Source organism: Heterocephalus glaber, unplaced genomic scaffold, assembly GCF_053883595.1.
Source record: "Heterocephalus glaber isolate CG9 unplaced genomic scaffold, H.glaber_assembly_v1.0 deba00000122, whole genome shotgun sequence".
In the NCBI taxonomy this organism is placed as follows: domain Eukaryota; kingdom Metazoa; phylum Chordata; class Mammalia; order Rodentia; family Bathyergidae; genus Heterocephalus; species Heterocephalus glaber.
In genome coordinates, this window is record NW_028258138.1 from 80,572,486 (window position 1) to 80,594,618 (window position 22,133).

The window sequence follows — 22,133 nt, forward strand, 5'->3', positions numbered from 1 at the left end:
ATATAGCTCAGTGACTTTTAGTATGTTTGGTGTTGTGCAAACTTCAGGATGGTCAATTTTAGATAGTTTTCACTACGTAAAACACAATACCCTTGATACTGATCCCTGCTTCCTTGACTCTTAATCCTAGGCAAGTTCTAATCTATCATTTAACTTATTTTGTCTCACTTGTACAAATAATGTTTTTATAATCAACAGTTCACCTTTCTAAAGTTTCTCTGGTTCTTTTATCTCTCCCGCTTGGCTTGGAAGCAGAGCTTGTGTTGTACACGTGGTTGGTACTCAGGAATTGGACACATGGCCAGCTGGCCACTCTCCCTGTTAGTATATGTGACGATGTCTGTCTTTTCTCAATTTTATTATCATGACTATCAGCCTTTTGATTTTCATTATTTAAAAAAAAGTTTTTTTTAAAGCAAGATGATGCAAACTTTATGGTAATAGATGAATATTTCCTGAACTAAAGAAATAGTTAAATAGGCGTATATGTACATATGCTATATTGGTAAATATAACAGAACTGAAAAATGGGCCAGCAGGCAACAATACCCTGCTACCATGAAATTATTCATCTCCTCATGAGGGGAAGCCCAACTTTGATATCTGCTAAGGAGGCTTAGGGGCATTAATATATAAACATAAAGGTGAGGATTATACCAAGGGCCAGAGCCCACAAAGGCTCTGTCCTTCACTTGTATGATGGTTGGAACTTCATGCTGATTATAGCCATTGCCAAGTAAGTAGTAGGTGCTCAGATATTTAAATGAATTAATGTGAGTACCTTACTCTAGTGCCACATACTTACGGGAAAATTCCACTTTGGTGGATAGTTGTGCTCCAATTGAGTGGGCCAAAAATAGTCCAGGTTCTTGTGTAAAGAATTCTCAAGCGTATACCTTGTAGAGTATGTAGTAGGTAGGTACATTATTGAAGGTCCTGGGACAGCAGCAGGAGCAGGAAGGGCGAAGGGAGAGAACGTGAAAGAGAAAGGGACTCAAGTGCAAAGGGAGAAAGGGCTCCAGTGTGAAATGGAAAGAGCGTCCTCGATAAGTCAGGCTTCTGGTATTTGTGGGGTCGACAACACTGCTCCACTGCACCTCCCTCAGTCTCTCTGATGTCAGCAATCTGCGTGACCTCAGTTTAAGCCTGGATAATCACTGGGATGGCCCGAAGCTTAGGACCGGTAATCATTAGGATGTTGTGGCGTTTTGACTCAGTGTCTCAGCTCCTGTGTATATAGCTGTACTGGTTGGAACTTTTGTTTGAAGTACCGGGGTTTGAACCCAAAGCCTGTGCACTGGGCCACATCCCCACCCTTCTTCAGTTTTTGAGGCTGGGTCTTGATAAATTGCCCCAGGTGGACTTGAACTCCTCCCATTGCTCAGAGATTGTGGTGTGCACTACACCAGGGGAGTGGGGCTGTTTAGGGTCCAATCTCAGATACCTTTGGGAAAAGAATGTGATAATCCAGTGGGAGGAGATGGAGAGATACAGCAACAAGTCAGCCTGCTATCAGCTCAAATCATCAAGTAGTTTAGAACTTGAATAATGACTACCAGAAATTGTTATTCTAAAGTCATAACCTTTTAAAAATAATTAGGGCAAGTGATAAGACTTGTTATGTCAGTTTGCTCTGCTGTCTGTATCTGTGTGCATAGCTGTAGTGAAATATTGCAGACTTCATGGCATAACTGACAGAAATCTAAGTTCACACAGCTCTAGAAGTCCCAGGTTGAGTCCTAGAGGGGTCACTGTTGCCTGAGAGCTTTTTCCCTGTTTTGTGGACATTTTTTTTTTTTTTTTTTTTTTGGTATTGGGGATTGAACTTGGGACCTTGTGCTTGCGAGACAGCAGTGGAACCTCTGACCTAAATCCCTAGCCCCTCATGGGCATTCTTGCTGTGTTCGCAGATGGGGGGGGGGGAGAGAGGGAGGGAGGGAGAGAGAGAGGGAGGGAGGGAGGGAGAGGGAGGGAGGGAGGGAGAGGGAGAGAGGGGGAGAGGGGGCAAACACACTGGCTCCTCCTTCTGATAAGGGCACTAATTCTGCATCCTAATGAGCTCAATTTAACCTTCCTTGGAAGCCTCTATTTCCCAGCCACACTGAGGATTAGAGCTTCAACCTTTGAAATTTGGAGGGACACAAACATGCAATGCATAACACTGCAAAGTATTACTCAGACTTTAGTAGCTTGCAGCCACAGACACTTTTCTCAGGATTCTATGTGGATCAGGCTCTTCTCTTGCCTTTTTGCACGTGGTGTCCGACCGTTTTGGGGCTCCAGCAGCAGTGGTGGGTGCCCCGTCACAGATGTTCACAGCCCCTGCTGTGTCCTGTCTGCAGCTGTCCATTAGCCAAGGCGAGTCACGGCCAGGCACAGACTGAGGAACTGGACAGACTCCATCTCTTCTTAGAAAGAGGGATCAGACTGCACTGCAAAGGGTGTACATAGAGGGACCGGGGACTTTGTGGCCATTTTACAATTTTCTGTATTTAATTTGTGTGAATTCAGAAGACTGAATTCAAGGCCAGCCTGGGTTGCATAGTGGGTTTAAGTCCAGCCTGAGCTATATAGCGAGACCGAGAGGGGGCAAGGGGGAGAGGGAACCTTGAGAACATCATCTTGGCTGTAATTCAGAGCTACACTGTTACTTTTGGTTTTAATAGCAGTCTCCCTTTTGGTAATTGATACTTAGCCTAAAAGCTTTATTTAAAATTCACTCTGCCTGTGGGCATTGTGAGGGTAAAGGTGTCTGCCTCTTCATTATCAAGTGTTCCCCAGGTCTAGGCCACCTGACCCTGAACGTGCCTGATCTCCTCTGATCTCAGAAGCTGAGCAGGGTTGGGCCTGGTTGGCACTTGGGTGGGAAGCACGGTCCCCCAAAGCCTCATGTGCTGATAGGCGGGGCTGTGGGTGGTGCCCGGATCGGGCCTGCTCTTCAGCTGTGCCTGGTTGGAGGTGGTCCTTCGGGTGTGGCCCAGAAAGGTTCATCTCCTTCCCTGCCTGCTCCCTTCTCTGCCTCCCTGCCTCCCTGAGTGGAGCAGCTCTGCCCCATGCCCGCCCTTCCAGCGTCCCTTCCTGCCTTGGGGCCGACCAACCAGGACTGTAATCCTGAGCCCAAGTAAACCTGTCCTTGGCTAAGTTGCAGGTGTCAGCTGCTGTGGCCCGAGGTGAGAAAGTGACTAGGACAGCATCCTGTGAGACTGAGTAAGGAAGTTGTCTTCTTCTCTTAGCTTGTAACTTCCTAACCTCCTTCCTGGCTGTCACTGCCTCTCGCTCTCCCTTATTTTTGGTGTCCCTGGGGATTGAACCTAGGAGTGCTCTACCACTGAGCTATATCCCCAGCCCTTTATTTTTTGTTTGGAGACAAGGTCCAAGTTGCCCAGGCTGGACTCGAACTTGGGTCCTCAGCCTCCAGAATAGTTGGGATTGCAAGTATGCACCACCACACCCAGCCATGCCTCCCGCTTGCCGGGTGTGTAAGTGCTTATTCGCTGCACGAGTAGCACCTTCCCCACTTGTCTGGCTGGCAGCTCACAGCACCTTCGTGCTTAGTTTAAGCTTCTTCTGGGTGCATCATCTGACTTTCTTTAACAAAATACCTGGAGCTAGGTAACGGTATAAAGGAAGAGGTTTGATTGGCCAGTGTTGGGAGGCTGAGAGGCCCAGACTGGTTGGCCCTGTGTGTCAGCTCTGCTGAGAGTACTGTGGTGAGCAGTGAGGTGGAAGCCACCTCCGGGAATGAGCGGTCATGTCTGCATGAGACAGGAAGCCAGAGATTTGGGGTCATGCCCTCGAGAAACCTAGCTCACGGTCCCAGGAGAGCCGTCTCAGTCCTTCTAAGGGCAGTGCCCTAAAGACTCCGCACTGGAGCGCACTGCTCTTTATTTAGGTACTTGGGCCTGATTCCGGGGTCTTGGAACTGAGCCCCATGCCCAGCCCTTTCTTTTTAAAGACAGGGTCTCACTAACTTGCTAGGCTGCTGAGGCTGGGTTTGAACTTGTGATCCTCCTGTCTCAGCCTCCCATGGTGCTGGGATTACAGGTCTGCACTGACATGCCTGCCTGGTTTAGCCATACCTCTTAGGTCTTGCCATCTCACCAGCACCCTGGGGACTGAGCCTCCAACACAGGGCTGGGGGTGGGGGCCAAGCGGGATAATTTGGGGACTAAAGAAGTATCCTGAGAAACTGACTTTAAAGTCAGCGCCTCCCAGTTCAATAGGAAAATAGACGGATGCTGCGGGGTATTAGAGCACTAAGCTGTGTAGAGGAAATGTGAAGTCAGTGGGTGTCACAGGCCACCTCAGTGTAGATTTCATACCTCTGCCGTCTGCATCCTAAAGTAATGCCACCTCGGGAGCCTCGAGCCAGCATTCTGGTTCTAGAACCACTCCAGATGTGCTACTGAATATAAGCGAATTTAGCCCGGGGCAGTAGTCCATGCCTGTAATCCCAGCTACTCAGTAGGCTGAGGCAGGAGGCCAAATCTGAGGCCAGCCCTGGCAACTTAGTGAGAGCCTATGTCAAAACACAAAGTGCCTGGGAATGTAGCTCAATAGTAGAAAACTGCCCAGTATGAGTGTGTTCCCGGGTTCGATTTCCAGTACCACAAAAACATCAGGTAATTTAAATCTTCACTAGTCTAACTTAAGTAGAATTTGGAATTCTGTTTGTCAGTCACAGCAGAGGCATTTGAAGCTTAACTACACGTGGCTAATGGCTGTGGCCTTGGGTAGCACAGAACACGGGGCCCACTGAAGAAAATTCTTTTCTAGAGGACAGAGGCGAGAGACTTTCCTTACCACAGGAAAGCCAGATGTAGAGGCAGCTGTGTGTTCCAGCTAGGTGCTCGTCTGGTCCTTTCTTCTTCTCTGCCCTCCGCTCCTCTGACACTCAGCTTTTCATGTGATGTGCTGACTGCAAGGGCACTCGTAGTCGGCAGCAGGCCTGGAGCCCAACTCTCCCCACCAGAGACAGACTCTGATCCTTCCTGTTTCCCACTCTGTCCCCTTTCTGGAGGTGAGGGTGACACAACTCCAGCCCCGTACCGGGCGAGTGCACTGCAGAGGAGGTGACTGCGTGTAACGTGTAGCTGTGGGAGAGGTGACCTTCTGAGTAATCACTTCTGTCTGTCTTTCACTGGGCCTTAGGTGACCTGAGTGCCTCTCATGCTTCACGTCCGAGTAAATTGAGGCCAGAGCAAGTGGTGCCCAAGACCGTATCGATGGTTAATGGTAGATTTGGGACTGAAACCTGTGTTCTGTGAACCCCAGGCCAAGGGGCACTCAACTAATGTATCCCTTCCCCATTCTAATTAATTAACCATCTTCAGTACTGGGGATTGAACCTAAGTCCTCACGCAAATGCTCTACAACTGAGCTCCGTCTTGCTCTTTTAGGGTTTTTTTTTTTCTGTTTTAGTTTTTTAAGATAAAATCTCCCTAAGCTGCCCAGGCTGGCCTTGAACTTGTGTTCCTCCTGCCATAGACTTTCCAGTAGCAGGAAGTCAGGTGTGTACCACCACACATGTCCATTCTTTTTTTTCTGTCTGGCAGTGGGAATTGAGCCTGGCCCCTTTGCACTGAGCTACATTGCCAGACTTTTCTTTTTTTAGTCAGAGTCCTGCGAAGTTGCTTGGGATGGTCTTGAATTTGCTGTTTTCCTGCTTCAGCGTGTGCAATTACAGCCAGCTCAGAAGGATCACAAGTTCGAGGCCAGCCATCGGGACTTGGTGAATTCAAGCCTGTCCTGGACTACACAATGAGACCCTGTCTCAAAAAAAAAAGCAGGGTGTGGTAGCGCATATCTGTAGTCCCAGCATTTGGGAGGCTGAGACAGAAGGATTAACATGAGTGCAAGGCCAGCCTGGGTGGCATAGTGGGTTCAATGCCAGTGTGGACTACATAGTGAGACCCTGTCTCAAAACAAAAGTTAGAGGGCGGGGATTTAGCTCAGTGGTTTCGCCTTCTGCTGCGCAAGCACAAGGACCCAAGTTCAATCCCCGGTACCAAAAAAAAAAAAGTTAGATAAAACAATATTTAACTACGATAATAAATATCCTTCCTCTCTCTCCCTCTTCCTCTCTCTCCCTCTCCCTCTCTGTCTTTTTCTTTCTTTCATGGTGATGCTAGGCATCAAACCCAAAACCTTGTGCATCCTAAGCAAGTGCTCTACCAGCAAGTTACTCCCCAGCTCCTTATTTAAAGAAATGTTTTCATATGTTTTAAATAATTTAGTTGTTGCAATATTTACAGATTGAAGAAGAAGAGAGGAAACAAATAGAAGATATGAAGGAAAATGAGCGGAGAAAAGCAACTAAAGAATTGGAAGCTTGGAAGGAACATCAGAGAAAAGCTGGAGGACAAGAGGGAGCGCAGGGAGAAGAGAAAGCGTGCTGCCGAGAAAAGCCAGCTGGAGAAAGAAGAAAATCAGAGCAGAAGAGTCTTAGGGGAAGCTGGACGTGGAGGCCCCGGGCCGCAGCAGGTACAGTGGTGAAGTGCACGCTCTCTGGGGAAGGGAGTCCTGCTGGTGAGGACGAGTGGCCCTCGTTCCCTGTCTCGCTCGCGAGTCTGCGCACGTTTGGTGTGTTGGCTCCTGAGCTGGAAAACCCAGTGCAGAGACCACGATGCAACTTCCGTCTGGCTTCTTTTAGGGAGTAGTGAGCTTCCCATCGAAGTGAACAGGATCCAGTTTCACTTTGGCAGTGCATGTGTGTGTGTGTGCCGTGCATGCCTTTGTGTACCTGTGTGTGTCTTAATGTCTGAATGTGCTTAACTCAGGTCCAAACAGACTTGGAGTGGACTAGCAGAGTTAGGAGTATTTGTTTATTTTTTTCAAGATTAGAAAGTAGGAATTTTTTTTTTTTTTGGTACCAGAGATCGAACTTGGGTCCTTGCACTTGCGCAGCAGGCAGCGAAACCACTGAGCTAAATCCCCAGCCCAAAACTAGGAATTTTATTAGAAGTCCTTTTTTGACAGGACTTAGGAAAAACTGCTGTAAGCAAATGTGGTCTTCGGCAAATAAGGGCTGCTTCTGGCCTTTGACCCTGATGTTAAAAAAAAGTTAAGAGAGCCAGGCGTGGTGGCACATGCCCTGTAATCCCCGCACTCAGGAGGGTGAGCCAGTAAGATCACTGTGAGTTCGAGGCCAGCCTAGGCTACATAGTGAGGTCCAGGATAGTCTGAACTGTAGAGTGAGACCCTGTCTCAAAAAAAGAAAAGAAAAGAAAAAAGCCAAAAAGAAAACAAAAAAGAAAGCATCTGGCCTTCATCTGATTGTAGGATGTGAAGGTCGTTTGGCATAGACAGCAGTTTCCCCAGCCCCAGGGTCCCAGTGCACTTCTGACACTAAGGCTGTTCAGAGGCAGTGCATGCTCAACTTGTCCTGAAGACACAGGCTGGATGAGCCTTACCCTCACTGGAGGAAGCCCTGGAGGCTTCTCCTTGGAGACTGGCAGCCAGCGCGGCTCCCTGTGTGTCTGCTCGGGCTCAAGCTCGGGCTCAGGTCCCTGCATGCAGCCTGGAGAGGCCTCTGCAGGGTGCTACCCAGGCCGGCATGGAGGGCCCAACTCATTCACCCTGTGGGCAGCAGGACACACTCCTGCACACAGAACTTCTGCTCGAAAGTTTATCCTTCATCATTAATGTGGGCAGAGAGCTAAGGACCAAACAGAAAAGAATAACTCAGACCAACTAAGTGGGGAGAACCAAGATGGTGGTGTAGAGATCAGCAGCCTCTCCAGGGCCCAGAATCCAGACATCTGGAAAATAACACCTTGGTGAAGAGAAATAGGAAGTAGACTCTGGGAATTGGGAGAGAGCTGACAGGAAAATTAGAAACTACAGAGAAGGTGGAGCAATGGACCACAACAGAGAGAAAAGAATTAGGCAGTCTGGAAGCCCACCTGGCCCCCAGATGGGAGAAGCTGTGCCCACCGACACCAGGTAAGTCTGCGGGTTGGAAGCACCAGGAAGAAGGGACAGACTGAGCAAGAGCGCTGTTGTAAAGTGCAAAAGCAGTGTGCGATCTTGCTCAGAAAGTGACTGCTTCCGCACTGCAGGCTAAAGTTGGAGAAGGAATCCAGTGCAGCGCCTGCCATGCTGGACAGGGTTTAATCAGGTGTCATTTCAGGAAGGGATTGAGTATTTAAGACTGAGCCACAGAACAACTAGGAAACAACTTCACTTCATAGTTCCTAGATTTACCCTCTGTCCTAGTTACTTTTTTATCACTGGGACACAATACCCAACACCCCCAACTTGAAGGAGAGGTTTCTCTGGCTCACAATTTATAGTCCAGAGCTGCCTGGCTCCAAGGCAAGGTGGCACGGCAGAGGGGCATGGCTGAGGAGAAGGGGTTTATGACATGGCAGCAGGGAAGCTGAGAGAGAAAGATTCAGGGAGGAGAAGGGGAGATAGACCTTTCCCAGCCACGCCCCCAGTAACCTACCTCCTCCTCCCGACATCACTTTGGCTCTAAACTCAGCAGTGGACGAATCTGCTGGTGAGTATCATGGCCCCATGGTCCAGTGTCCTTTCCAGACCCTTACCTCTGAGCACATGAGGCTTTGGAGGGGGTCGTCTAGATATTAAGCATAGCATAACATCTGCCCACAGTGACTGAGTGAGAGATAGCCACAGGAGACAGTCATGAGAAGGTATGCGCTAGACACAGACTCTGAGAAGACTGAGCTCAGGCTGCAATTGGGGCCTGGCCCTTAGTGGTAAGAAGCTGGGGCCTAGGTGTGTAGCTCTCAGAGGTGACTGAAAGAAAGGCTGGCAGTAAGTGCAGTGGTCTGCCGGAGCCCACCCTGCTGCCCCCGTCCAGCACAGAGCAGAGGTCTGATTTCCTTCCCTGTTCTATCGGTGGTGGAGATACAGTTGTTACATTTAGTAGATATTTACTTTATGTCAATATTTGGTTTGTCTTAGTGTTTATACTATAATTATAGATCTCTTTTTGTGGCTAAGGGTGGTACAGTATTGCTTCTCAGGGTATGTCTGTATCTAGTTTGTCTTTTTTTTTTTTTTTTTTTAATGTACCCCAAAATTTTATTTTTAAATTTATATTTACCTTTGTTCCTTTTCTTCCAGTTTGTCTTTGATGATATTATTATTATTATATTTTTGGTACCAGAGATCAAACTCAGGACCTTGTGCTTGCAAGGCAGGTGGTGGCACCACTGAGCTAAATCCCCAGCCCTTTGATGATACTAGTATCACTGATTTAGTTGCTGTTGCCAGGATGGCATAGTTGTTGCTATTGATAAGTTTTCTCTGAATGCCATTATCCAGATTACCTTTGTGTCCTTAACACTACTAGCTTCCATTCCCAGAGGACTGGGTCCTAGGCCAATTAAATGGTAGCCTCCCCTAACAGAGGTGGTAGACCTTGGGACAGAGGCCAAGGCCTACGCAGATATTCCTCATTTAACAAGCTGTCTGTCTATAGTTAGCCATGTCCAGAATGTATTACTGGAAGGCAGACACTAACTAAAGAGATCTCCATACCAGTAATAAAGTCTTTCCACTGTAAGCACCTGCAAACCTCAGTACACACACACACACGCGCGCGCACACGCACACATGCACAATCACAAGGACAGAAACATGAGAAGAGAAAGCATCAGGATGCCTCTAGAAACTCCCATGACAAAGAGCACTTTAAGAAATTCAGTTGGTGGCACACACCTGTAATCCCAGCACTTGGGAGGCTGAGCCAGGGTGATCACTGAGAGTTCAGGGCCAGCCTGGGCTACATAGTGAGTTCAAGGCCAGCCTGGATTATACAGTGAGTTTGAGGCTAGCCTGAACTATATAACGAGACCCTGTCTCAAAAAAACAAAAAACAGGGCTGGGGATTTAGCTCAGTGGCACTGTGCCTGCCTCACAAGTGCAAGGTCCTGAGTTTGATCCCCGGTACCAAACAAACAAACAAACAAACACTCCAGCAGGAGTAACTATCTCATTTTCAGAGAAAATGAACTTGAAGCCATAACTGGAAGGTCACTACATATTGGTTAAGGGAACAGTTTAATAGGAAGAGATAGCAATTATAAACATGTATCCTACAGACACTGGCACACCCAACTTTATACAACAATTGCTACTGGACATAAAAGGTTTACTCAGCAAGTTTGCTGTCTCTTTTAAAATTGTAATTTCTGTTGCTCCATGTTTGCAGTACGTAATGATTACGTGCACCGTTGGGCGTTGGGGCGTGCACATAATGCATCTTAACTGTTCTGTCCTCCTCCTCCCCCTCATTTCTTTGTCCCCTTCCCATTTACAGATCTTCCTGTTTCCTACTGTCTATCTTATTCTGTTTTAAAATTATTTATACTTTAGGACAGGTGGGTGGTGATATAGGACGCCAAGTAATCCAGAAATGATCCAGAGCAAGTAATCCAAATGAGCAAAAATAATCCAAATGAAGGAAGTATAACTTCCAACCTACTAGATATCTGAAACTCAGGTCCATGTTCTCTAAAATCAAAGAATGCATTCTAGGAACAACAGAGGTTCAAAGTAGGAAGAATTTATTGAGAGTAAGATAGCTTCTAAGAGAGCCAGAAAGGGGACTGAGAAGTGGGCTGCCCCCCACCCTGCTTTTCAAAGGGGTATTATTGAGCAGAGGAGGTACAAGGTGGGACAAAACTACAGTCAACTAATAAGATTACAAGTAAAGGCCCTTAGGTAATATTGGCCCAGTGAGAAAGCTAGCAGTCAGATTATAACAAGCACAGTCACTTAGATAGTACTGATTAAATGGCAATCAGAGCAAGCCTGCCTGGAGGGAACAGGGGCTTCCCGGGAGGGATGGGCTAGGGGGGTTTTGGCCCCCTGCCAAGGTGAGATGCCTATGTAGAGTATCAGTCCCTACTGTTTATCCCTAGGGGAGGTCTGTGGGTGTCGTGGTTCTTCCCTTTGGAACCCTGACCTTTTAGTAAATGTGTCTCAGTTGTTTTCTGGGCTGAGGGCCCAGCCCTGCCTAACTGCCTTATAATATATTTTAACTGACTTAGGTGTCTATAGTACTGGGAGAAGCCTTACAGAGAAAAGGGGAGTATTGTGGTGAAAGGAAAATGTTACTGGACTGTTGACTGCAAGTAAATTTAGATAAAATTAGAACAGAGGGCCAGGAATGTAGCTCAGCAGCACAGCGCCTGCCTGGCAAGTGTGAGGTCCTGAGTTCTATCCCCAGTATGAAAAAAAAAAAAAAGAATAGAGCTCTTTCTCCTTATGGGCATTTGTGTTCTATGTTAGGTGTCACATTGCTACCAGTGGGTACAAACGCTTAGCTCTTTCACAATTTTTAAAATTTTTATGTGACATATGAAGTATCTGAAGTAGCCCACTTCACCTAAGAGGCCTTGCCTACCTTCTTAGACTTCAGAGAACATCCACTTGCTGTCAGAGTAATTCAGTATTTTGAACATGCTTCTCTTAGCTTTTGTTTATTACTACAGTAATAAACTGTAAGCATTTTAGGAATAAATGCTTATTCCTGTAAGCATTTCCACCAGAACTTGAGACAAATTGTGAGGAAGCTGTTTCTTTTAAAACACAAACCACTACCAAAAATTTAAATGTATTACTGGCTGGTTTTTATTTTTAAAAAAATATAAACACCCCCCAAAAATTAACATTGTACAAAGATAGAAAACAAGATACATTTTCTGTAACTTTGTTTAAGCATTTATGTTACTAAGTTGATAAATCCAATTTAAATTGAACTCACTACAGAATTTCTTATTAAAATAATTTTATGGTTTATTTTAAGTATACGCATGCTCACCAGTGGCTTCTCAAAAGCACACTGAAGGGGCCAGGGATTTAGCTCAGTGGTTCCGTTGCCTGCCTTGCAAGTGGAAGGACCGAAGTTCAATCCCTGGTACCAAAAAAAAAAAATAAATAAAAGTACACTGAAAATAAGGGGAAAGAAAATGCATCTTCAAGCATGACTGATGGAACTGCTCATCACATGTTGTGTTAGATTTGTGTATCGTAAGGCATTTGTTTTGTGTTTTCATATTGTATATGGACTTTTTTTTAATGTGACAGTTAAATACATCTTTGAAAGTGTTATAAAGAACCCACTTGTCAAAAAAACAGGCTCTTTGTCGTGAGACAAAGGAAAGTTTCCAGTGAACAGGGACTAGAATCAGGAGATTCTAGCAGCTAGCTGGGAAAAGCCAAGTTGATCACATCCTTGTGTGGATGGGCTGACATTGGGAGAGAGGGAGTGGCAGCTGGCTGGGAGAGATTTCATCCGTGAGTGGATGGGCTGCCAGGAGGGGAGAGAGATCAGCGACCGCCTGGGAAAGGAATTAGGCTCTTATAGATACTGAAGGGGCTAATGACATATTTATGACTTAGCTGCCCAAGGACAGTCTGCTCAGGTGTGTAGACAGTTACTGGACTGTTCAGCCCTAGGGGGTTGTAATCCATATTTTTGAGTCCCTTTGCCTTACTTTACTAGGAAGCTGCTGGTATTTGCTAAAAGCAGCCTGTTCATTTTTTCCTGTTGATTTAGGGCAGGCCTGACAAAAAGCATAGTCACAGACAAAAGAAAAGTGATGAAATATTTCCTTCAAAATTTCTACAATGGCCGGGTGTGGTGGCATACCCCTGAAATCCCAGCTCTTGGGAGGCTGAGGCAGGAGGATCACTGAGTTTGAGGACAGTCTGGGCTTCATAGTGAGTTCAAGACTGGCCTGAACTACATGGTGAGACCCTGCCTACAAAATCCTCTTTGTAAGGGCCACTGGCAGCCATGTCACAGCCCGAGCGTCTGAGGACACAAAGTGCTGGTGCATGACAGACTTCATTATAATAATAATAAGTCAGCACAGATGAGCACGCAGGCAGCACAGGGCTATGCAAGGTCAAGCGGCTGTTCTGTCTGAGTGTGTCTTAGAAGAGCTGATAGAAAAGGACACACACAGCTCCTGAGCTCAGCAGCTGCAGCTCCAGCTCTGGCGCTCCGATGCTGCCCTTCTGCTGTAAAGTTAAAGTGTGGGTCCTGCTTTCTTTGGGGACCTCACCTGACCGGACCCCCTGTCAGCCCACTGGCCCGACACTCTTCTGCATATTCTTTTCTTTCTTTCTTTTTGGTATCGGGGATCGATCTCAGGTCCTTGAGCTTGTGCAGCAAGTGGCAAAACCACTGAGCTAAATCCCTGGCCCCTGCATATTCTTTTCTTGACCAAATGAAACATTAACCTAAGGTCAAGATGAGAAAGGAAACAGATGAATGTCTTTACCAAAGGAACCAATATGTTTTGTCGAACTCAAGAAAGAAAAGATTGGCTGCCACACCATCAGTGGTGAATTTTATATTGCTTATCGCAGAAGAGATCTTTGGTTTGCTTAGGGTTTTAGAATTAGCATGGATATATAATAATTTAAAGTCAATTTGCTAACCAGAGAACAATAAATAAATCACTTATTGCTGCTGTACTTTTGAAGGCAGAAACTCAGAAAACATATTTTCTGAGAAGCTGGAGGAAGCCCACGTCCCCGCACCGCGCGAGGCCGGCAGCATCGAGGTCAGCTTCACGCCACGTGCCTTCCCCACCGCCCTTCGAGAGTCTCAGGCTGCCTGGGAGGAGGAGGTGAGATGCTGCCAGGGGTGTGGCTTTCATGTAAGCAGTTATTACACTAGGGACACTGCATTGTGAGTACATTTCAGTATTTGCTCATGAGAAGATGTATCTTGTCAGTCTTGGGGCTCAGAATACTAGTTTTTGTTTTGTTTTGTTTTATCTTTTTGAGAAAAGGTCTCACTATGAAGTTCAGGCTGGCCTCCAACACACAGCAATCTTCCTGCCTCAGCCTTCAGAGTGCTGGGAGTATAGGTATGTGTAGTCATCCCCAGCTGGCTCAGAAGACTACTGAGAGAACACTGGTTTAATATACAGTATTGCTGCTTATTCAAAGAGATAAACTGTTGCACTTGGCATTTATTTTATCAGATGACATCATTTTTTATGATACATTTATAAACTTCAGATGGGAGCTGGGGATGGTGGCTCATGTCTGTAATCCCAGCACTTGGGAGGCTGAGGCAGGAGGATCACCGAGTTCGAGGGCAGTCTGGGCTGCATAGTTGTGAGGGCCCAGCTTCCCCAGAAGGTGCCTGGAGAGGGGTCCGTTTAGCCCACAGTCCTTTGTGAGTGAGTTAATTAATTCCCCAATAAGAGCAGCATACTCGCAGCCAGTCATCAGCATCAGGGCAGCATCAGAGCTCGAGAGCTGGAGCTCAACTGCAGAGCAGTGAGCCTGCTCTCCAGTTCCCTGCAGTCAGGACTGGAGACTGAACATTGGCTCCGCCCCTGTCCCGGCCGCACATGCGTGGCTGAATCTGCTGGGTCATTCTTGGTGACTGTGAGAGCAGAGCTGTGACCTTGCGTATCCTCAGATGCTCGGCTTTGAGTGCGGCAGGAGCGGCACCCCGCAGGCATGCATGCAAGGCCAGCCTGCACTGCAGAACGAGACCTTGACTCAGAAACCACAGGGCACCAGCCCAGGGTTTTATTAGAACAACACTCAAGAGCACAGACCTTGCCCTCTAAGACTCCAACCTCATTTCAGTGGCTGCACAAGCAGGCCCAGGCACAAAAAGTCCTGAACGCCGACGACGTTCCTGAGTTTCGTGATTTAAAAGAAGAGGAGAAGAGCCCCGAGTGGTTGAAGGAAAAAGGGAAGTAAGTGATTTGAACCCACCAGGCAGCGTGTGGCCGGTGCAGATTGGAATGGGTCCCAGCGAGGTTTGCAGCGCTGTGCATGCCTGAGTGGGTGGTGGGTGGCAGGCTGTGCGAGCCAGTGGCCAGGCAGTGTGGCTTTGTACCGGAAAGCCCGGCAATGCAGCAGCGACACCCACGTGGAGCCTAAGTGTCATAAACAGGAGAAATAGCACATTGTTTGGCCTGCTCACTGACATCTTTTAAAATCACTTTTGTGGGCCAGGCGGACTGGCCAGCCTGAACTGCATAGTGAGACTGTCTCAAAAACAAAACAAAAAAATCACTTTTGTTATTAACATAAATCTTTCCTAATAGCTCTCTTAGAAACAGGTGTTTCTAGTACTACAGCTTTTATTATTCAATCCATTTTTGTCAAAGGTTTTTTTTTTTTTTTTTTTTTTTTTTTTGGTACTGGGGATCGAACTCGGGTCCTTGCGCTTGCAAGGCAGGTGGCGGAACCACTGAGCTAAATCCCCAGCAATTCAATCCATTTTTAAAAGATTGCCAAATTATCTCATAAACTACTTTTTCAAATAAATCTGCTCTTTTTTTTTCTTTTTTATTCTGGTACCAGGGATCGAACTCAGGACCTTGTGCTTGCCAGGTAGGCATAGCACCACTGAGCTACTTTCTGGTCTCATAAACTCTTTTTAATATTCAAGCTGTCATTTATTTATTTATCATTCTGTGTGATTTTTTTCTTTGTTTGTTTGAGACAGGGTTTCAGTATGTAGCCCAGGCTGGCCTTAAACTCACGGCGATCTTCCTGCCTCAGCCTCTTGAGTGCAGGGATCACAGGTACCACCAAGGCCAGCTTCTGTGTGAATTTTTTTTTTTTTTCCATTACCAGTAATGGAACTCAGGACCTTGTGCTTGCCAAGCAAGTGCAGTGCCACTGAGCTACATCCCTGGCCCATGTGTGAATATTTTAATACAGTTATCAAAAACTGAATTCTGGTGCATTCTGAGTGGTAGTTTGGGTTCACAGTTTTGAGGCAGCAAGGGGTTTTATTGCTGTCTCATTAGATGCACTTTAAAATGTTTTCTTCCTGCCTCTGTAACAAACCACCTGGAGCTCAGTGGCATAAATCACCACACATACCACCGCAGCGCTCTGGAGGCCTCGAGCCAGCCAAGTCCGGGGTGAGCGGTCCTCCGCCTCCTGGAGGCTGGGTGCTGGCCCCTGGGCTTCGCCGCGCCCTTTGGGACAGCACCTTCTGCCCTCCCAAGGTGAGCTGCCGTGGTCACGGGAACCCCCTTCGGCTGCTGGCATGTTGTGCTGCTCACTTCCCCTCCCACCCCTCCTCTGTCCTACCCCAGTGTCCTCTTTCCATCCTTTCAAAGAACCAGCTCTTCCATCCATTGATCCTTTGTGTTTTTCATCTCGATTTCATTAACTTCTGCTCTCATCTTATACTTCCGTCTCGTCCATTAATTTTAGACTTGAATTGCTCTTGTTTTTTCTAGGGCCTTGAGATGCATCATTAATTTGTTCTGTTGTTATTGTTTTGTCTTGTTTTCAAGACAAGGACTCACTGTGTCCTCCAGGCTGGCCTTGAACTCATAGTGATCCTCCTGGCTCAGCCACCAGGTCAGCATTGCGTTGGCAGTTTTGTCCTTGTGTGAACATCTTAGAGTGAACTTGCAGACCAGCCAGTGTCACTCGGCCTTCGGTCACGCGGGTACCCACTGTGGCTCTGTCTGCCGGAGCACCCGAGTGCTGGTTCCCACTGGTCAGGGCACAGGTGTCCTCTCACCTTGCGCAGTGTGCTCTTCCGCCTTGCGTCCTGAGCGCTCTGGGTGCTGTCCTCGGGCTTGCAGGATCAGCTGATGCAGCCTGCTGCTAGAGGGACGCGCATAACCAGACGCCTGGTTAGGCTGGGTCGGCAGCTTCCCTGTGTCGTACAAGAGCGGGTCTCTGTGCGCCTCTTTGTTCCATGTGAATTCATTGATCCGCTCTGCTAACTGTTGCTTCCCTGGAGGGGGGGAATGAGCCTGGGCCTTCGCCTTCTCCTTCAAGGCCCGTCAGGGCCGGCGGCAGGGCAGAAGTTTCCTGGTTCCCATTTGAGGAAGCTCTGCTTGAGGACAGGCCGCCCCGGGAGGGTGCAGGGCCACGCTGCACGCAGGTGCTATCCCTCTGTCTGTGCCCCGGTTACTTTGACTCTTCTGTTTTTGTCTCCTTAGCAAATTGTTTGCAACAGAAAACTACCTGGCCGCGGTTAATGCGTACAGTTTAGCCATACGGCTAAATAACAAGCTGCCGCTGCTGTATCTGAATCGGGCTGCTTGCCACCTAAAACTGAGAAACTTGCACAAGGCCATTGAGGATTCTTCAAAGGTATGTTTGTACCTCTTTTTTGGGGGGCGGGTACCGGGGATCGAACTCCAGTCCTTGCGTTTGCGCAGCAGGCATCGAAACCACAGAGCTAAGTCCCCGGTCCCTTTGTACCTGTATATTTATTTATATATGATGCTTTAAAGATCTTATCCTCGCTGGGCTTCATGGCACACGCCTCTACTCCCAGCACTCAGGAGGCTGAGGTAGGAGGATCTCCCCCAATTTGAGACCAGCCTGGGCTACACAGTAAATGATGTTCTTAGGCGAGGCAGGATATAGCTTGGTGGTAGAGTGCTTAGCACTTAGCAGAGGGACTGGGTTCAGCCCTCTGCACCACACAAATAAATGAGTTTTTTTTCTCCTAAACAATGGAGCTGCAAGTATTTTAAAAATTAATTTGCTTTATTACATCTTTTTTTGTTTTTTGAGATAAGATCTCACTGTGTAGTTCAGGTTGGCCTTGAACTCACTGTGTAGCCCAGGCTGGCCTCAGACTTGAGGAGATCTCCTGCTTCAGCCTCCCCAGTGCTGGAATTACAGATTTGTTCCACCATGCCCAGCTCAAAAAGTAAGTTTATTTATGTGTTTGATGGTGCTGGGGCCTGAACCCTGGCCTCGTGATGCTAGGCAAGTGCCGCACCATCGGCTACCTCTCCACCCGTCACAGCTTATTGCTTTTTTTTAGTGGACCAAGGACTGGTGTGCATTTGGGACTTCAGATCAGATTGGACACCACCATCTTTGCACTGCAGTACCTTGGTCCATCATTTGAAGTTCACAAGGAAATTAGTACATGGTCAGCTGTCCTCACCTTGTTACCGTGAAAGCTCTCCAGAGAAGGAGTGCATCCTGTTACCTCTGACACTCTCAGAGCCTGACTGGGGCCAGTGACTGTGTCTGGCCTGCCCCTGCAGTATTTCTTGGAGGGGCTGCAGGCTGAAGTCCTGGTACAGTGCTTGCCCGGGATGCTTGGGCCACTGGAAGAAGTAAGATCATTATTGTTAATGTTCTCATAGAAATGTCTTAGATTCCCGCAGCTTTTTGGCGGGGGAGGGTTGTTTTGTTTTGTTTTTGAGATGGGGTCTCGCTCCTGCCTCAGCCTCCTGAGCCCTGGGATTACAGGTGTGTGTCACCACACCTGGCGTGCAGAGATTTCAGATGATCAGCCCAACTGGACCCTGGGGCCAGTTATGAATCTAGTCTCATACAGGAACAACCAAGCAATTCCTTAAATTGTTCGACCTAAATATACATTTTTGACAAATATCTGTACCAACTAAACCAAAAATGTAGGTGGGGGAGGGCTTGGGACGTTTTTCTTTTTTTACTATGTTTTTTCTTACATTTAAATTTGAAAGCTATAGCTGGATGCAGTGGCATACATCTGTAATTCCTGAACTCTGGAAGGCTGAGGCAGGAGGATTGCAAGTTCAAGCCACGAAACTTGGTGACTTAGTGAGAAACTGTTTCAAAATAAAAAATAAGAGAAGGGCCAGGGATGTGGTTCAGTGCCAAGGCCCTGGTTCAGTCCCCAGCACTAAAGAATGAACAAATCACAAACCCACCCTAAGGTAGCTGTGCCTTCCCTCGAGGGTGATGAGTGTATTTGCATTTTGCAAGGCTTTGGCGTTGCTGACCCCGCCTGTCGCAGACAACGCCCATGCAAGGATGAAAGGGCATGTCCGACGTGGAGCAGCATTCTGCCAACTGGAACTGTTTGCGGAGGGTAAGCACCGGAGAGAAATGTTCCCACTTGCAAGTTGCACACTGGGAGTTTCAGATAGTGACTTTCAGGGCTTTGTGATTTTATAACTTTAGCATTTGTTTTATTCTTAAATTTATCAGAAATTAAAAATAGCTTTTGAAATGTTATTGATTGATTGATTGTGGACCTGGGGATTGAAGCTAAGACCTTTGCACAGAGCTACATCTCGGCCTTTTTAAATTTTGAGCTAGGGCCTCTTAAGTTGCCCAGGCTGGACTTGAAACCGTGATCCTCCTGCCTCAGCCTCCTAGGGTGCTGGGATTGCAGGTGTGCACCACCATGCCTGGTTAGGATTATATTTTTTAAATTTATTGTAGGACTAGGGATATAGCTCAGTGGTAAAGACATGCCTACCATGTTCAAGGTCATGCATTCAGTTGCCAGCACCCCCATACATGAGTGAATAAGTAAATAAATAAATAAAATTTAAAAATTCAGCTGGGTTGGAAACACATGCATCATCCTAGGACTTGGGAGGCTGAAGCAAGAGGATTGCCAGGAGTTCAAGGGCAGCCTGGGCTACATTTAAGTGAGGTCCTGTCTCAAAAAAAAGGAAAACGCGTCAGAAAAAGTTTGCTTGTAGAACCAAGATGTGAGCCATGAATTCAGGTCTAGGAAAACGCTGTGTTATCAAGACAGTGTTTCCGTAGAAAGCTGTGTTGGGTGTATAAAACAGTTCCAGTGAGATAACCAAATCCTGTAAGCACAGGTGCCGGTGCAAGCTCATGAACTACTCCACCTAAGGAGCAGACCCAGAGCACACATCTGACAGGGAGGGCCATAACTGGGCCCCAGGTGTTTAGGGGTCACAGGGTTTAACTGCAGTTACTCTGCTGCCCTGGGGAACCTGGGCTAACAGCCTGATGTACCTTCAGGTTGTCTTCCCAGCTTCCTTTTATCACGGCCTGCTGAAGGTGCTCCTGAGGGTTCCCCGGTAATCCCAGCACCTGGGAGCCTGAGGCAGGAGAATTGCCATGAGCTTGAGGCCAGCCTGGGCTACATAGTGAGTTCAAGACCAGCCTGAACTACATAGCAAGTCCCTATCTCAAAAAATGAAAAAATAAAATGAAACAAGGGATGGGGATTTAGCTCAGTGGTTTTGTCGCCTGCTGCGCAAGCACAAGGACCCGAGTTCGATCCCCAGTACCAAAATAACCACAAAAAAACAAAATGAAACAAAACCAAGAAGAAAAGGAAAGAAAGCAAGATAGTTTTGTTTGCTTTTTGTGGGGTTTTTTGTTGTTGTTGTTGTTGTTACTGGAGATTGAACTCAGGACCTTGTGCTTTCAAGGCAGGCTTTGGAACCACTGAGCTAAATCCCTAGCCCACTGTGCTTTTGAGCTATGGGAAGCCTTCATTTTAGAGATGAGAAAATAGAGGCTGCAGAAATGGATTTGCCTGAAAGGTCAGGCCAGCCAGGGTGGTTCGGGACCAGCACTCAGTCCCCTGCTGCAGAGCAGATTCTTTTCAGAGGCTACTTGGGTACAAATGGAGGTGCAGTTACTTGTCTTTAGCAAGGTCTACAATACTTTTCTTTTCACCAACCTTTCTCAAAAGAATTCTGTACTTAGCTACAGAAAAAACCTTACCAGTCCAAGAATAGAAGGTATGGAGTGAGTCTACAGAACTTTTAAAAGATCTCAACTTTCCTGGCTGAGGGGTAGCTGAGGGGCAGGACACATGCCTACCATGTGCTGGGCCAAGGTTCAATCCCTGGTGCCCTCTCAGATGCGTAGGATTTCTAAATCACTTTTTCACTGAGGTGATTGAAAGTATCCTTCGGATGTAAGATTGACTCGCTTTGTTTTTGAGTTCAGACTGGCCTTGAACACTTTGTAGCCCAGCCTGTGCTCAAATGCACAGTGATCCTCCTGCCTCAGCCTCCCAAGTGCTGGGATTGATTATAGGCATTGCCACCACACCCAGCTCAGTGTGTTTGGCTTTTTTGAGACAGGGTCTCAAACTGTACCTCAGGCTGGCCTGGAACTTGTGATTCTCCTGCCTCAGCCTCCCTAGTGCTGGGATTACAGGTGTGCCCCACCACACCTGGCTGTCTGTTCATATATTAATGAGTTTAAACTGTTAGTTTTTCTGCACTTAACTTTAAAATAGCTATTCAAGTGTGATGGGGCACACCTGTAATCCCAACACTCTGGTAGGCTGAGGCAGGAGGATCACAAATTCCAGCCTAGCCCTGGCAGTTTAGTGACTCAGCAAGACCCTGTCCCACAATTAGAAAACAACAGGATGGGTTCAATCCCCAGTATCATAAATAAAGTAAATGAACAGCTGCTGCTTTCTGAACCTTGAGTGAAATTGTAACTGTTCTCTAAATCATGGAAGAAGGCCTACTATCATATGTGAGGATGGGAAACTTATTTAAAACATGTTTATTGCAAAAATGTCTGGTTAAGTACCTACAGAGCATTTGTTTTATTGGCTGCCGGTTCTCTGTGAATACAGGGTTACAGGACTACGAAGCTGCACTTAGGATTGATCCAGCCAACACCACTGTACAAAGTGATGCTGAGAAGATTCGGAATGTAATTCAAGGGACAGGACTAAAGTCACAATGACTACTGGGAACAACTAGTTTAGTACCAGGTATTCAAGTTTTTCAAAAACAGGATCTGGGCATGGTGGCCCATCCTTGTGATCCTACCACTTGGGAGGCTGAAGCAGGAGGATCTAGAGTTCCAGGCTGGTCTGGGCTATATAATGAGATTCTGTCTCAACAAAATGGGACAGGAGACGATGGGAATCTTTGTACATGTTATAGCTGATTGTGCAGAGTCCACGTGCTGTTTAATACTTTAGTTCTATGAGGGCTAAGCATGACACATCTGTAGAAAATGAAAGCTTTGCATGACATCATTTCCAAACAAGAATGGCCACATAATTATATGCATTTGTAAGATATTGTTTGTTGCTGTTATTGAATTACAATGGCTTTTGGAACAAAACTGTTGGTGTGTTTCTGATGTGGAATTTTCCAGGCAGTGAGCGCTTGTGCTCCTGGAGGGTTTTGTCTGTCAGGCGACCATGTGGCTTCGGTGATAAATATCCATGGCTCCTGCACGCATTCGGAGCTGTGGTTTCTTTACTACCTCACTCCCACCCTAGACCAGGGGAGCCTCCAAAAACAGCTACAGCACTGAGAAAACCTTACCCTCGACCTTGTTGTAAAAACGAAACAAAAACTTTGGCTGTTTTTTAAAAAAACAAAACTTAACTCATTTAGGGGATAGATCTTTCGAGGCAGGCCCTGGAACCACTAAGCCAA

The 22,133-nt window shown here is 46.9% G+C and overlaps 1 protein-coding gene across 11 annotated transcripts in view; it reads left to right on the top strand.

Annotated features, from left to right (window-relative positions):
• The window catches only part of Dnaaf4 (dynein axonemal assembly factor 4), a 43,636-nt gene that overhangs the window by 4,527 nt on the left and 16,976 nt on the right, over positions 1–22,133 (top strand). For 2 of the 11 annotated variants that reach the window (XR_015450686.1, XM_004835353.3), the window contains exons 4-9: positions 6,255–6,483; positions 13,471–13,616; positions 14,596–14,708; positions 16,932–17,085; positions 18,706–18,811; positions 21,314–21,454. Coding sequence is in view for 3 of the 11 variants with exons in the window: in XM_004835353.3 (XP_004835410.1) it covers positions 6,255–6,483; positions 13,471–13,616; positions 14,596–14,708; positions 16,932–17,085; positions 18,706–18,811; positions 21,314–21,426 (861 nt within the window). In the remaining 8 variants the exon portion in view is untranslated. Of the gene's footprint in view, positions 1–6,254; positions 6,484–13,470; positions 13,617–14,595; positions 14,709–16,931; positions 17,086–17,514; positions 17,654–17,770; positions 18,072–18,705; positions 18,812–21,313; positions 21,814–22,133 lie in introns of those variants that run through there. The other 9 variants (XR_015450691.1, XR_015450692.1, XR_015450693.1 and 6 more) reach the window with 8 other exon arrangements.